The 17,022-nt window shown below is 37.9% G+C and overlaps 1 protein-coding gene and 1 long non-coding RNA gene across 2 annotated transcripts in view; both read left to right on the top strand.

Moving 5' to 3' along the window:
• The window catches only part of LOC148085778 (uncharacterized), a 257,146-nt gene that overhangs the window by 61,758 nt on the left and 178,366 nt on the right, over positions 1-17,022 (top strand). The window lies entirely within an intron of this gene.
• naaladl2 (N-acetylated alpha-linked acidic dipeptidase like 2) overlaps positions 1-17,022 on the top strand; it is a 250,632-nt gene that overhangs the window by 106,997 nt on the left and 126,613 nt on the right. Inside the window, exon 6 of the mRNA XM_087783862.1 lies at positions 5,354-5,606. Coding sequence (XP_087639988.1) covers positions 5,354-5,606 — 253 coding nt within the window. The remainder of the gene's footprint in view (positions 1-5,353; positions 5,607-17,022) is intronic.

Below are 17,022 nucleotides of genomic sequence, written 5' to 3'. Positions count from 1 at the left end.
CACGCAGGACCAGCGCCAGCACCCCGTGACCCTGGCAAGCCAGACAAATCCAAGAGATTAATTTGCAACTATACAAAGGGTGATTATCAATCTTGGTGTACAGTCGTGAAACAAATGATTATAGCTTCCTTTTTTTTTCAATTTCTTGTTGATTTAAGTGTCTGGTACAACTGAAGGTACCTTTGTTTGTGGACAAATAAAATGATAAAAAGAATAAGAAAAAAGATTTAAGATCTTTTACACGTTTGTAAGTACCAACGTAACTTCTTAGAATAATAGCTATGACATTGTACCGACAAATGCTTTTAGTCACTCCATGTTTTCTGTCTATTAGTCACGTCATACACACAGAAGTTACTACTTGATTTATAACCTTTTTTTTTTAAATGGTTGCACTTATCATTTTTCTATTTATATGACTGTATCTGTATGAATTTTGGTGTATTATATAGTGAATTATTTCTGAGTAATTTTGATGTAGAGGCAACTAGGAACTAGAAAGATTGCATTTCCAGATGAAAATGCAGTGTGAATGCTGACAAGAATTCACACAATTCGTAGTACTGGAAGTAGTAGAGGATTTATTAGTGGAATTAGTAGTTGAATTAGTAGTATTGGAAGTAGTAGTGGAATTAGTAGTAGAAAACGTAGTAATGAAGGTAGTAGTTGTGAATTTAGAAGTGGAAGTAGTAGTAGTGGAAGTAGTAGTAGTGGAATTAGTAGTTGTGGAAGTAGAAGTGGAATAAGTAGTAGTGGAATTAGTAGTTGTGGAAGAAGTAGTAGAATTAGTAGTAGTAGTAGTGGAAGTAGTAGAGGAATTAGTAGTAGTGGAAGTAGTAGTGGATGAATTAGTAGTAGTGGAAGAAGTAGAGGAATAAGTAGTAGTGGTTGAATTAGTAGTAGTGGAAGTAGTAGTGGTTGAATTAGTAGTAGTGGAAGTAGTAGTGGTTGAATTAGTAGTAGTGGAAGTAGTAGTAGTGGAAGTTGTAGTAGTGGAAGTTGTAGTAGTGGAAGTAGTAGTAGAAGTATAAGTAGTAGGTTACAGTGGAAGGAGTTGAAACATGAGTTGAAGAGTTTCCCCATTGAAATGAATGGGGGGAATAAAAGGGTAGAAAAAGTGGAATAAAAGAAAGAAGGAAAGAGATAAAAGAAAGATAGAACATAGCCTGAATAACGGGAACGAGTTGTATTGATACAAGTTTGAAATCAAATCGGATAAAATTTGTGGGAGAAGAAGCGGAACAAAGTGCAGGTCAGAAGACGGAAGAAAAGAAGAGAATTCACACAATGAGCAGATAAGACTCCACACATAATTTGATTGATAGTAAACACAAGCCTATGTTTTCAAATACTCGCTCCATACAACTGTTTTCGGGAAAATCTGCCCGGAAAAAAAAAGGTTTTCCAACGAAGACATTTCCCCACAGGGACAAAAAAAAAGGGACGAGCTAGGCTTGGACGTGGGAGCGTCTTTCACAGTCGCACTCATCGTGTCTCGGGGCACTGTGTGTCATCACTACCAGGCAAGTTTCCCAATCCGTGGAAGAAGTCAGCCAACTGCTTGGGAAAAGGACAAGGGTCTCCGTCAATAAACATATTAGCAAACACACACAACAGCACGTGATGTGTTTCCTAGTGATTTATGTCAGGCAGCTCATTGAGTCGAGAACGACAGAATGCTGTGTTTTAGCCATCTGCTTCTGATAGTTTACACACACACACACACACACAGATGCTGCACGTGCACAACATGTTGTTACCTTTTTATTATTCTTATTGCTCAAGTTTTATTTTCTCTTTTCCAACCGTTGATCTTATTAAATATTTACTATTACTATTTACTTTTATATTTAATGTAAATACAACACGTTTCAGACACGGACAGGATTCAGAAGTTAGCCGGAAAAAACGAAACTCGGCAGAGAAGACCTGTAAAGGGTTAAAGGGACAATGATGTAGTCATGACAGTGGTCATGGCAGCAGATCTATATCTGTTAGAATAAATGTTTTTTTCACTGCATTTTCTCTGTTGTGGAAAAAAAACAGGAAGACAGAATTGTAGCCAGCTATTTGGTCTGGTCCCAAATGATGTGTTGATTTAAGTATGTCTTAAATAGATGTTGGACCTCTATTGTACATCAGTATGTGACTGTTTGTAAAAAAAAACCTCTCTTTTTGTTGAAATATTTACATTAGAATATGTGCTTAAGCCCCGCCGACTAAAAAACTTTTTTTCTGGAGATTAAATCTTGTTTATTACTGTATAATCACACCCACTCTGCTGTGATTAGTCACACATCAAGGTTTGACACCGCAGGTCATCAATTCACCTCCTAGGGACTCGTTGTATAAACAAAGCAGGGCCGGATTACAGCTGGCTGAAGGAGATTATAATGTCATAAAGGAGTCCGCTCTCGTAACCTCCCATTCGCAGAAATTTCAGAAGGGGGAGAACTTCATAAAGTAATAACTTGAAAAAAATGATAAGTCATGATAAGGGACTTTACTGTATCCTGGAGAATAAGCCTTCAACATTTGACACATGATTGAGGATCTACTGTGGCCTTCACCCTCTGGGCTTTCTCTAGCTCATCATGGAGACCCTGGTATTTTTCCAGGTACTCGTGTTTCTTATTCTAGATGTTGCTGTTGCTCGGGATGATTAGATCCACAAAAAAGCTTTTCTCTGCAGTTATCCATCTTGAGATTGGGGTTTATTTTGTATTCTACATAGATGTGCCTGCAAACTACAACGGCTAGTTAACTATAGCATTCCATGTATACTAAATATATTTACGGTCAAAAATCGGTTCTCTTCATGTCTTAATAAAGCTTTATGAAGCAGTGTCTATATTTTCAAAGCCCACTAGATGGCGGTCTCTGTTCTATAATATTTTGCTTTCAACAGCTCACATCTATTTCAGTACACTAAAAATCTGAAGCATCTAGTCCATTCTGGCTTCCTAAAAGATCAGTCACGACATAAAATCCTCCCACACAACGCCTTTATTGCTGCACTAGCAGGTCCGGTCTGCTCGGAGTCGGAACAATAAAGAGAGTAAACATCGAGAAGCAAACAAAGCAGCAGACGAGACTCAATAAGTTCTAGATCAATTTTTATTGACATGTCTTTTTCTGCAATTAGGGAAACTGGAAGGCCATGTGCGAGTGTGTGCATGTGTGTTGTGAACAACCTTCAACACCAAATTGCAGACGACGCACTTATAATGAGTGTTGAGGAGAGAAGACTCCCTTCTCTTTTTAATATGTCTCTCTATATATCTATATCTATCTATACCTATATATATATCTATTGATATACAGTATATAAAAACATATGTGAAAACACGTTAAAACATTTTGCTGAAGCTGTTTCAGTGCCTTAGACAAAATCAAATAAATACAAATAAATGAACTAAAGTTAAAGTTCTAAAGCGGTCAGTGCGCAAAATTTAGCCGCCCGATAGCCTAGAAGCATCTGCTAAAAACAAGCTTAAAATATGGACTTGTTTAATTTTTTTAGGAATGATTCCTTGTGTCGAGGCTTCATTACAAGATGGACGTTACAGACGAACACCATGGATGTATTTGGGTGTTTTGAGGGTTGTCGTTTTGGACAAAGATGAACCTGAGTCATCAAAATGGACTTACATTTTTGTCTATAACGAAAAGGATATCTAAAGAGGAACAGATTACTCTAACTAAATTTTCGGTGAACTATCACTTTAAGTGTATTTTAACATGTATTACTATATAACACTGCTAATAACGTCATGTACTGGGTAAAGCCAAGTTTTCTCAAGACTGTTTTCTCTGCTAACGAAAAGTTAACTTTTATTAACATGACATTTTGATTCAAAAGATGGTGTTTCCAATTATCACTTTAGTTCAAATTGGTCCAAAACCAGAACTTGTTTGTAATAATCCACCCAGGACATTATCCGACCAGTTACCATGGATGCCTTTTAGATCAAAGTAAACTCTGTCTTCTCATTACTGATGCATCTCTCGGACGGACTAATAGGATCCAGAGACCCTTCCTGCTGACTTTAGACCTTTTTTCGCAGTCGATCACTGCACTGACACATGCGAACAGACAATCATTGGCACCTGCTCCCACATCAAGTTAGAGTCGCTAATTAACTGAAGTGAAAACTTTTTGGACTATTAGCAGAAACTCCAGTCCCAGAGGAGAATTAAAGAGATGCAACAATAGCTGGCAACATTAAGCCTGGAATAGCGAAGCAGACTAGCACAGTCACTCGTATACAAAAGAGGAAAGTCAATTTTGAATTTATTCATAAGTTAACACGTATTGTAATAAACCTGGTGCATTCGATAACATGGCTTCGTGCTTGGAAGAAATATTGTTCACAGAAAAACCCACATTTACTGCAATTAAACTAATGCATTCTAATGGATCTTCAGTATTAGGTTTATAACAATGGTAAGTGAGATGAGTTCTGCTGAGAGAAAATGTTGGTTACTTCTTCTTGGTGAGGACTAGACGTGCATGTTGAGATTGTTTAGTGACTAAAATAAGAGTAAAATAGTCAACTTTTCTTTCAAATTAAACTGAACGAGACTAAAGAGAGCATGGATGTGAGTGAAACTTACTGACAGTTTTAAGCAAACAAATCAAACTACATTTAAAAACAGAAGGTGCTGTACCTAAAGGTAATTTTTCAAGCTTTGGTGATATTGAAACGTTATTTATTTTACATAAACTACACAACCAAACACATCATTGAAAAATGTGGTGAAAATGTGAAATATCACATGTATCACGGATTAATGTGTATCCGTTTGCTGAATGCCTATTCTGCTTGTCGTACTGAAATATATATAACTGGAAGATATCACATATAAGAGAAACACATGCATGCACAACAAAATAATTTCCTGAGCTCAAAAGGAAGAAAGTAAAGGTGAAGGATGTGAGTGGTATGGAAAAATAACGCATTTTATTCCAGTACTTCTGAGATAGCACAAGGGTCAAACTACACATTTAAAAAGTTGTTTGCCAGATTAAGATGTTAACAGCTTCGCCCATGTCAACTTGGGAAGACACAAATGATTTTCCTCTATAGTGAACATTTCCTTCTGATTGGTTACAAGGAATTCTTGTAAGGTTTTATCAAAAAAAAAATTATCATTATTATGTTGTATGGACTTGATCTGGTGCAGCAAATATTGCTAAGGTTGACGGTTTTTTCTGCTATGTCAGCTATTTATTCTTCTTTAACCCAATCAGGGCAAATGTCTTATTGTTTCTTGACTCCTGTTTCTTGATTGTATCTTTTGAATCCCAGAACCTTAAAGAGAAATTGACTTGGTCATTTTCTACTTTCAGGTCGTTCGCCGTCCTCCCTGACGACGGCGAGGAGGCCCGGGCCAGATACCTCTACAGTCAGTGGGTGGGTTTGGGCTTGACCCACGTCCAGCTCTACAATCACACGGTGCTGGTCAGCTCGGTCGGATCCTCCCCCAACACGATCACGGACACCGCCAGCAACCAATGCTTCCAGCCAAACGGGAAACCATGTGACCAGCAGGGGTCACCTGACCAGGCCTATGCAGCCTACTCTGCAGTTGGAACTGTGAAGGTACGGTTTTGTTTTTTCCTAAAAGAATGTTGATTGAAGAACTTGAGGTTGTAGAAAACAAGCCCTGGCTATTCCTGTTTTGTGAAAAATGTAAGCATCTATGTCCCAAGTCTCCGTCTTAGCACTTCCCCTTCGTCTTCCCCTTCAAATTAAGTGTCAAGGGGAAGGGCTAAGACAAGGACTTGGGACACAGCCCAAGTATCTTCCAGATACTAAAAGACCTGGGGCCTCATGTCCTAAGAATTGCATGAATTCCCGGGCTAAAAATGGTCATACTCTCAAATCCAGAAAGTATATATTCAAATGTATGAATCTTTACGCACAAATCCAAGCACATTTCCTTTGTGCATACATATCAACATAGTTCACTTCAGCATGGAATAACTCTTTCAGCGCCTCCATTTTAACGTGTAAATTATATTTCCATTAACCCTGAAGATGACCCTCTTTGCGATCAGAAAAAAACAAAGATAAAAACACGACTTTATTTAATTTTTTTGACTTGGCTCTTACATTGTTGTAAATTACTGCAGAAAAATGTTTATTATTTACATACAGATTAAAGCCAGTAGTTTATTTACAAGCACAATCAGGTGCTCATTTGAAAGGTATAAGATGAAGGCTAACAAGATTTCAACTGTAAATCATTACATTTAAACAATAACTAGAAATGTCCCAGGTGGAATGTACAGTTTTTGTTTTAAACTTTCAGAATCCATTTCGATCTTTATCGACTGACATCATCGGTTTTCCTGGTGTTACGTCTTCTACTGACATTTTTTTTTTTAAATAAGACCCACAACTTCCTGTTCATACACAATCTTTGCTCGGTGTCTATTCAGTGTTCTCCAACACACACCATCAAACCCCGAAGGTGAGGCACGGTACGAATCCGCCTCACTCCACAGGAACCATATACTACACAGAGCAGGCTCAAAATATCGGATCATTTTGTTAATTCTATTATAAAAAACAAGCCTATAATTTCTGCACATTTTGATCCGTAATGTGTTATAAATGGCTGATAAAAACATGTGGAAAAAAAAAAAACGGATCAGAATGAGAAAGTACTAGAAGTTTGTAAATAATTTAACATCCACCCATGTAACTTCAAACGCGTGTGTGTTAATTTTTGATCAATGTTTATAGTGGCTGTTTCTTTGATGTGCACTTCATAATAATAGTGCGTAAAGCAAGGGTCGGACTTGGAACATCATATAGGTACGTAGGACAACTTCAAAGCTACTTACTTCAGATCCATGAACCACACGGACACTTGAAACCGATCTTAAAAACGTGTATATAATGATGAATGCTGATCTATCCTGTTATACAGTAATAAGCATACATCTCTGCCCATGAATAGACAATGATCACCATATAAGGAGGTGGAGATGATCTTGTCCACCTGCCAGACTCAGTGCAAACAGAAAACTAACTTGTAACTTTTATTTCTTATGTCATTTGAATCAATTTCAGCTGTTGGAGTCGATCACCACCTGCCATTATTCTGGGTCTCACTTGCTGCCAACACTATTTTCCCTCTTGGCAGAGCATTCTTGTAACAATTAAATAATGTTAATAACAACTTCTGTAAATTGCTTTCTGCAATACACACATGTTTTTAAGTGAAGTAGATAAAGGAAGTTTATTTCTGGTTACAGTGACAACTGAAGAGTATACCATCATTAAAGTAACAAAATGGTTGTTTTTGTAAAGTTTCTACTGGGGTTTGTGGGATGCCGTCTTACAGTATTTACCTCGTTGTATATACACATCTTTAACAAAGATAGACAACACAAATATGCTTCTGAATTCGATATTCCTGCTGTATAGCAATCATAGTGGATAAGGTGTGTATTCTGTTGTCAATTGCCGATGCAGAACAGAAAGAAATTTAGCAACAGCTTCTTCCCTCCATCAGACTGCTCAATGCAATATAACTTCGAGCAATGCACTATTTAAAACATTATTTATTTGTTCTATTTATATATATATATATATTGCACTATTGCACTACTATATAAATATATTATATGCGATATTTAAAACATTTATTTATTCTGTTTATATTATATTACTCTATTTATAACTTATTAATATTTATACAATCACCCTATGCTGTGTTTTTTAAAAGGTTGCCAAGCAATGAAATTTTGACATGAAGAAAGTCTATAATCTGAATCCGAAAGAAAAAAAAGGTGTTAAATTCATTGATGAAGCTTCATGAAACGGTGTCCTTATTTTTCGGGAGTCCACTAGATGTCACTCTCTGGTACATTATCTATTGCTTTACACAGTTAATTCAAGAGAACTTCAAATCATTTTATACTTGGCTCTTAAAAATAGTATGTAGTAATGAAATGCTTGACAAATACAATTACTAGGTTCATTAGTTTTTAAGGTTAAGACCTCAGAGGGGCAACAGTGACACGTGCCTGCCTTCACCGATTCAGCCAGTGATTGCAGGTATTTGTCCGGAACAGTAGAATGTTGTTGGTCATATATTGAGTTGTCTCTCAATAAATGCATTCACATGGTTATCACCTTTTCCTAATGGAGCCTTCAAAATGTTTTTGAACACTGTCTTCTAACCCACTTTGAACATCTTGATTGTTCTTAAAGGTCTGTGCAAGTCAGCAGACACACTCGCACACACAAAGAAATATTGCCAGGCTATTTTTGGATTCCTTCTGTTCTATGTGTCCCGAAAACTGGAGGAATTGTTGAAGGAGACACTTGTTATTCCCTTGAGCGCTTGTCTGGCCTAAGGGCACATAAAAAGTTGGAGCCAGTCTCTGGATAGTAAGTTTCTCTTCTCTTTTCTGTTCCTTGGTCCTTGTTCTTCTTTCCCCACATGGCCCGATCCATCGTGCTGTCGGCCGGTGGAGAGTCTACCCGGAGGAGGGTCACAGTCATCCATCACCAGATTATTTCCCCAGTTCCGATCGCGCACGTTGCCTCGAATTAAGTGGCAGTTTGCCGGATCTAAACATGGCTTTCAGACAATTAAATACAGCGGATGTGATTGATGGATGGCGGAGCAGAGCGAGCACACTGAACTAATAAGTTATGTTGTTCCCGACATGGTTCTGCTGCTACTGCAGCAGCTTCTCACACAGATACACACATACACACACTTATAACAAATATACATACACGGTAAGAAAGCTAAATCACGCAGCGCGAACAGATGGCTGGCCACCCAAATACTGGTTCCGCTTCAGGCTTTGGGCTGTGTAAAAAATGAGCTAAATTAAATAAAAGCAGATTATTAAATCACAGTCCTGGTGTGCGCCAGAAAACTCTTGCTTGCACTTGTCGTTTATGCAAAATATTCCAGTAAAAAGGTTTTCTATATTTTGATGTCACAGCTTTAAAGACTAGGATTGTAAAACCTAGCAACGGTCGAACACTTTTGCCCCTTTAACACACCTGAAGGATTTGTCATTTAATATGATTGGACTGAAATTGGTTTTTGTGGCCTGGGAATGACGGCTATAAAGGAGAACACCAAACAATATAAAACATAAGATAATTTTGGACTAGGATGGAACTAAACTAGTCCTGAAAGTAGGAAGAAGAGTCTGGTATATCTTATAGGTGGTTTGCTAGCACTATGCTTCAGAGATAAGTCAGCCCTCTTGCAACTCTCTGCTTCCTTATACCTTATACCTGGACTCAATTTCATTTTGATCAGTTAGAGCTGAGCTGTAGAGCCGAAGAAAATGTAATCAAAACAGTCCATTATCATGCTGTACCTTCTGATCAAAGACGCTACACTACTTTTCGCTGACATCTTGGGAAAAACTAGGCCACTCTAGGACTTTCACCCAATTACCATTGCTTTGTTATCTTTGCCGTTATCCTGTTAAAAGATGAATCTACGACAAAGTCAGAAGTCCTGTGCGCTCTGGAGATGGTTTTCATCCAGTATTTTTTTACACGGCTCCATGAATCCTCCCCTTCTTGAAGTCTTTCACTTCCTGATGCTGAAGTGCAGCCACCACCATGCTTCACCATAAGGGACGGGGTGTTATTAGCCAGATGATGACTGGTCCCTGGTTGCTTCCATGCAGGACTTTCAGGTTCATCATTGATTGAGAGTCTTTTACGAGCCTTATGGCAAACTCCTGGCAGCTGTTCATGTGCCTTTAACTAAGGAGAAGCATCTTTCTGTAAAGGCTTAGTTTGTGGAGTATTGTAGAGACGGTTCTGCATGGTTATCCCAGCTCCTCTCAGTGATGCTGGGGCTCTCTCAGAGTGCTCCTTTGGTTCTTGGTAACCTCCCTGACCTAACGGCTTTCTCCACCTTTGGTTCAGTTTGGAGGGGCCACCATCTCTAGGAAGAGTCACGGTGGTTTTAAACTTTTTCCATTTCTGAATGATGGAGGCCACTGTGCTCTTTGGAACCGTCAATGAAGCCAAGAATATTTAGTACCCTTCCCATAGATCTGTGCGGCGACACAACAGTGTCTCAGAGTTCCGAAGACCATTCCTCCTCCACTCTAGCCTTGGTTTTTGCTCCTTGGGGCGCTTATATAGACAGGTGTGTGCTTCTCATAATCATTTCCAATCAAGTGAATTTGCAGCAGGAGCTCTCTAGTCAAGTTTTCTAGTCAAGGTCAATCATTTTCATTTTGACTGTGAAAATGCATCTGTGAGATTAAAGTGTTCTATTACATTAAGAAAAATAACTTTTACCACTTCATCATTAAGGGGTATTGTGCATTGATTGATGAGAAAACGGATTACTTGTGGAATTAGTCAGTAAAAGCTGTGGTTTAAGCGAAGAGGTTTGAATACTTTCCTTATTGACTATATTTCTTTTTGTCTAAGAAGTTTGGGATTGGGTTTTAAAACGACCTCATCAACTGAACACCGTCCCTGTTGGAAGAGGATTTGACACTCAACATGTACTTTGTTAGTATTTACTTATGAATGGCAGAATGGAGAGGGAAAGTAAGCTGTAATAAATTGATAGGATCAGTATTACAGTCACTTGTGCAAGAAAACTGGATCCACAAACTGGCAGGGACGATAGTGGAACAGGGTATATGTACCGTGGTTTATTGAAGTTTAATAGTAGGCCTGGGCTATGTTAAATTGTCATCTGTAAGGATGAGTAAAAATTTAATCAGGCAGGAGCACGACAGTCCAACTGGCGGGGTTTGCGACTGTGTGGATTCTGTTTAATCTTAACAAAAATGTTCAACGTTTTTTTCATAGTCATTCCTCTCAGTGTGAATCTTAATTTGTTTCTCTCCCACTTTATTCCTGAGATATATAAAGTGTAAAGAGAGGTTCAGGTTTGAGGGCAGCCAATTATAATTTTGTGAAATGGCTTATTTTCTTCTTGATTGCATGGTGTAGATAAAAGGTAAGCAAGTCACTGTGGAATTATGCTGTTAAATCCAAGACACAGCTGGAACAGAACGTTTGACTCTGTGACCTTTATCGTACAATAATATTTGTTTTTACAACTGCACTCTCAACGGACAGATCATATATGTATGAAATATATACTTCACCTATGGTCTTCTTTTGTGTCAGGGATGAACAAATCGGGTATCAGGCTCAAAAAAGCTGTTACGGGCAAACGCCTGTAGGGACAAGAGGACATGAAATATGGAAGAAGAAAGTCTACTGGGCTTCTGTATATGATCTGTGCTATGTGAACTTTTGTTTTTGGGCTGGATGATTGGGTTTGTGGCACAAAGGCAAAGACCTTTGTATTCAATTTCCAAGTGTTACATTACTGGTAGAACTCCAAAGGGGACGGAATGATCACCTCAGATTTTCACTGTGTGCCCCAATGATTTCCGCTGCAGACTCTTGCCATCTGCAGAACCATTCTGGTCACTCACAGACAAGTGAGATAAGGATAATTAAAGAGATCTAGTGGGAAACTTTGTGGTACGGACAGAACAAAATTGTCTTAACTTGAAAATCAGTAAAGACTATAGAAAAGAAAAGCTTGCAATGATTCATCTGTCTGATTGTAACACTAATGTCAAACAAACAAAAAAAACACATTTTATATGAGAAAAACTAATGTTTAGCTCTAGACTGCATTATTTAATAGTATATCATTAACTTTTGAATGTTGTCCAAGTAGGTTTGATTGAATAATATTTTCTATGTATCCCCTTTATTAAAAGCAAAACCAGTTCTGAGTACAAGTTTTACATGAAACCTTTTTATTTATTTTCTCTGTTGGATGGTTTCTAAGTGAACAGTCATGATTCTTTCTGTAGTGCTCTCTATTCTTTCAATGTTGCTCTTCACTGACAAAACTGCTTCACAGAAGTTGGTCAGATGTGGGCGATAGTTCTACCCATTTCCATCATGTCCTAAGTACCAAGAGTACCCTCTGAAACTTCCAGCAAGATCAACCGACTGAGGCCGCAAAAATATTGTGAATTGATGGAGATCCTGAAAAGTAGGTCATCACTTCATGAAATTCATCAGCCTATAACAAGCATCAACAGCTTGTAGTCTTCTTCTCAAAGTTATATTTCATCTCTTACATCTAAGGTCATACATCGGTGATGATTTTTCTGAGCTGCGAAGCGTATATGTGGGCGCCTTGAGTCAAGAATGAGTTTCTAATACACGTGATGAGCTTCTGAAAGTCATTCCTCTCATCATTTTAGTCAGGAATCAACATTTTAAAATGTTAAATACCTACAGGATACTGTTTGTGCTTTGCTATAGCTCAGTATTCTAAGTCTAGCATAGCCACCTGCTCGGTCTGAACTCAGCTGTGCACCTCCACTTAAAGGACTCAGGGTTTTCGTTGACAATATCAAGGAGGTTGGCATGAAAAATAATTTAAAAAGCCTTATTCACAAGGTTTGACGCACCATATCCTAATAAAGGATAGACCCTTGCAGCAGAGTGGCGCAGCGGAGGCGTGCTGTGCCCATAACCCAGAGGTGGATGGAATAAAGCCATCCTCTGCCAAGCCTCAATTTTTGTCTCACATTCTGTACGAAAAAAAGCTGTTCATCTATATGCATAACATTTAAAATAATTCAGATTTAGGAGGCTTTGGGGTTGAGGCGTTGGGTAAGGGCAGGGAAACTGGGTGTCATTGTTGGGAAGTGCATGAATCTATGTGATTTTTATTTTTAAGGTTATTAATTATTTCCGTGTTCTAGTTTTGTTTATTTATGTTTGTCATAAATATATCAGTTCTGTCACAAAATGTTCCCAGGCAAATCATCTGATCATGACAAGACCCTGTCCTCAATACACGTCTACTAAACATGACATCTGTCACAATAAGCCCCTGATATAGAGGATTTTGTGTCCTAAACATTGGCTTGAAGGGAAAACTGATTTAAATAGATCTTGGACCTCTTATCAGTATGTGTCTGTTTGTACAAAACTCTCTTTTCATTTAAATATTTACATTAGACAACGTTCTTAAGCCCTGCCCACTGAAAACACTTGTTTTTACTGGATATTAAATCTAGTTTACCATAACCACACCCACTCTCCTGTGATTGTTAATGTCTAAGGGTTTGTCTCCACCTCCAAGGGACTCAATGTATCAGAAATTATTACGTCATAATGGACCCCTCGTAATAACTTCAAAACATGGTCATGATGAGGGACTTACTGCATCTTGGAAAGAAAGACTTCAGCATTTAAAACATGTGAGTGAGCCCGTTGGGATTTCACATTAGTTGCTGTTTGACCAAAAAAATATATCCGTCCAAGACAAAACAATCATAAACTCTGTATTAACACAGTTTATGCAAGGTAAAACTCAAAGTTAGTTAAGGTGAAATAAGCTCAATCTTCTGACACATCAAAAGACCGACTGATAATTTATGAATGCTCAATGTTCTGCTTTCCAGGGCTTTTCTGTGGGGAGGGTTAGTCTTTGATTATTCAAGACGGCTGGAGTAAAGTACTTGTCCTTATCTCTGCTGCTTGGTTATCTTCGCATCGTTCTTTCTTCTCTGGCTATCTCTTCTAATCACATATTAAACATTACATCTCTTAAAGAGAGGTAAAGGAATATGTAAAAAAAATATATATATATTGCTCTTTTTTCTTGTTTTTGTATCCAAAAAACCTTATTTGTTGCACTGGGAGCACCACGGGTGACGTTCAGGATGAAGTTACATAATTTGACAATTATTTTGCATTTTAAGTATGTAGTATCCTTACAAGCTTTTCAGTCACTGGGACCATACAAGTTCAAAACCTGGCCCCAGAGTGCTTTGAGAGAGAATAGCTTTGTGGTTCACCCTTTTATCCTTTTACTTTCTTCGTTCACCCTTGCCAATAGCACAAAGAAAGATGTGTGGATGAAGTTGTGGAATAAACAAAAAGATAATAAAGGGCCACTTATATATATTCAACGAATCCCAGGAGGTGGAGACTTCCTGTATTGATGATACGTGGTGACTAACCTCAGTGCTTGACCAATCACAGCGGACTGTGTGTTGTTATGGTAAACAAGATTTAATCTCCAGTGTGTGTTTTCAGTGGGCGGGGCTTAATCACATTTTCTAATAAATATTTCAATTAAAAGAGATTTGTACACACGTACACATGCTGACAAGTACAATAGAGGTCCATTCAGAATACTGAGATGGTCAGCTAAACAAGATCATATTGGTGAAAAAGGCAACAATAGCATAATGTTAGCGTGCCCCTTAGACCCTGTTTAAATTATGAGTCAGTGTTTGTATAAATATTTCATTGATAGAGACTCCACTGGCTACAGGAACACTATATCCACCAAGGGGTTTGCAGGCTCTCCTTCTTCCAGGCCACTTCATCTCTGAGTTGACAACCCTCATTCCGAACAAATCTGTCTCTTTCAAAACAAACACTTCATCTGTATATGGCTAACAGTGCTTCTGTCCTTGGACCCAGAATCCTCCTCTAAACTGTGCCACATATAGTGACGTGCTGATGAAGCTTCATGAAGCAGAGTCTTGTTTTTTCGGAGTTTAGTATGAGATGCAAACGGTTAAAAATATGAGGTTTCATTGTATTCAACAGGGCTTCTTGAAGCTACACTAGAAACATACAATGAGTAGGTTAATGATAGAAACATGTCTTGATCATGATTTAATCAAACTTAAAATGAAATAAAGTTTAAATATATTGATCTAGAATGTTGAATGATTCAAATACTTTGGTCATAGCTTTAGAATCACACTCTTCGCAGGTAAGGGCAAAGAAATCTATATTATATGCCATTATTGGTCAGCCGGGTCCTTAGCTCTTTACGATTTACTATACAGGAGTGAATCAGCTTTAAAGGTCATAACATTGGCCTTTAAGGATCCTACAATCCTGCCATTTAGGAACCTTTGTGCTTTCAGACTGATAAATGGAGGCAACCCAAACCTGCCCCTGGTGGATTAACGACTTCGGAGAGACGAGATCTGAAATCTTGATCAGCTTCTTTTTCTTCCTTTCGGACACGTAAATAATGCTTAAATAATGATGCTCGTGTCGACCTCAGAGAAGGTAAAAGACACTAAACAACACATTCATAAAGTTCCGTGTTACAACAGCTATTTCTGCAGTCAGCCTCAAGTGGAGACTTAATGAAGTGCAGCTTTTTATACAGCATTTACTTCACTTTTTATTTTTGGGAATGTAGGCTCGAGGCTGTAAGACACAATATATAGTATTGTCAAGGATATGTTGACAAAGTGTGTGCAGTACCTTGTAATATCCCTGGTTTATTCTGGGCCGCGGCAACATTAAATGACTGTGTTTTTAACTCCCAAAAAACGATCAAGATAATTTTTGCTATTGAATGTTTAATACACACAAGTATGTGAGTTAAAACTGATTAATATTAGGTCCCTAAACGTGGACTAAAATGTCAACACATCCCATTTTGTTAATCACAAAACCTTTATTCTTGATGACGATGAAGGGAACGCCCGATTGAGCAATATCCTCAAACGCCTATAACGTTCATCAGACCGGGTGTCATGGTCAAATGTGTCATTAGTGGAACAGCAATCACCGCTGAGTCAGCGTAAAGCTCCACACATAAATCATTACTGGTATTAATGTGACTGATAGGAATATGTTATTTGCATAAACGATAGCAAGCTCATTAGCATGCAAATGTTGGAAAAGAGAAAAGAAGTCAAGTCGTCTGCGGGGGTCTCTCACGGATGCCGTGTCTTCACCGGAGCAACGGCGAAGGTGTAATTAAGTCGTCTTGAATTAAAGCTCAGAGTCTCATATTGTTTCCCGTGCAACAGAATTGTGATGAATGGCATTGTTTAATTTGGAGCCAAATGAGCAATTTGAGGAAATGAAAAAGAGCGTGAACCAGGATTAGTCGATTTGATGTCATTATTTGCGGAGGGTGTCGCGTGTGGAGGGAGACGTGGTAAATGCAGTTGGTCACACACCATGAACGTTGGATTCTGCTGAGGGTGGTTTCAGAGCAGCTTTACCGACAAGTGGAGGCTCGCTGAGCTCGATATTGATATCGGATGACTTGAATTTTGTTTCGTGTTTAAGAATGATCAATAAGTGTAAATGTTGTATTCATATTTAGCCTTCTCCCCCCTGAGTCCCTATTAAGGGCGTTCAAGGAAACTGATAATAGATGAATCAATTTATATTCATGAAACTGAATCTGAATAAATTGAAAAGAAAACATCAATATTAAATGTTGAATTCAGTCTATTTTTATATAATGGAATAAAATCAGAACTGGACAATGTCTCGAAGCCTTTGATGTCTTGAGGGATGAATAAATACAGTCTGAGTAAAACACAAATCACCTAGAATTTGTTCTTATTTTTTATGTTTATCCTTTAGAAACTGTTCAATTATTTATAATTTTTGGCCAAAAAAATGGAATTTATGTATCATTCACAAACTATTGGAAAAAAAATATTTGTAATTAAATAAAAAATGAATAATATAAAATAGAAATGTGCTTCTTTTTTTTATTTTGGTATAACCACACTGTGCAATATACTTACTATTGTTTTCTTTTATATTTCATATTGAACCAAGTATCTTGAAAATATAATATTTTCCCATCATATGAAAGCTGTTTCTTTGACCCTTCTGTCCTTTGGCTTGACAGACCCTTACAGAAGGTCCACAATGGTGTCCCTTGAAAAATGTAATTTCACCAACAATAAATCATTGCATCTAAAGGTGGTTTAACAACAACCATACATCCCGACTCAAGGCTACTCCACTGGCCACGTCCAAAGCACAAATACTAACATTGTCCCTTCAAACATCAACAAATTCATATAAATTATTCAGTCAAATATTTACATTAGAAAATGTGCTTAAGCCCCACCCACTGAAAACACCATAACCACACGCACTCTGCGGTTATAGGTTTAACATTAGGATTTGTCACTTAACTTTAAATAACAATAGTGGTCGAGAA

The sequence above is a fragment of the Callionymus lyra genome, chromosome 2 (genome assembly GCF_982586985.1).
Source record: "Callionymus lyra chromosome 2, fCalLyr1.hap1.1, whole genome shotgun sequence".
NCBI lineage: Eukaryota > Metazoa > Chordata > Actinopteri > Syngnathiformes > Callionymidae > Callionymus > Callionymus lyra.
Note: the sequence above shows the minus strand (reverse complement) of the source record. Positions and strands in the feature narration are given on the sequence as shown.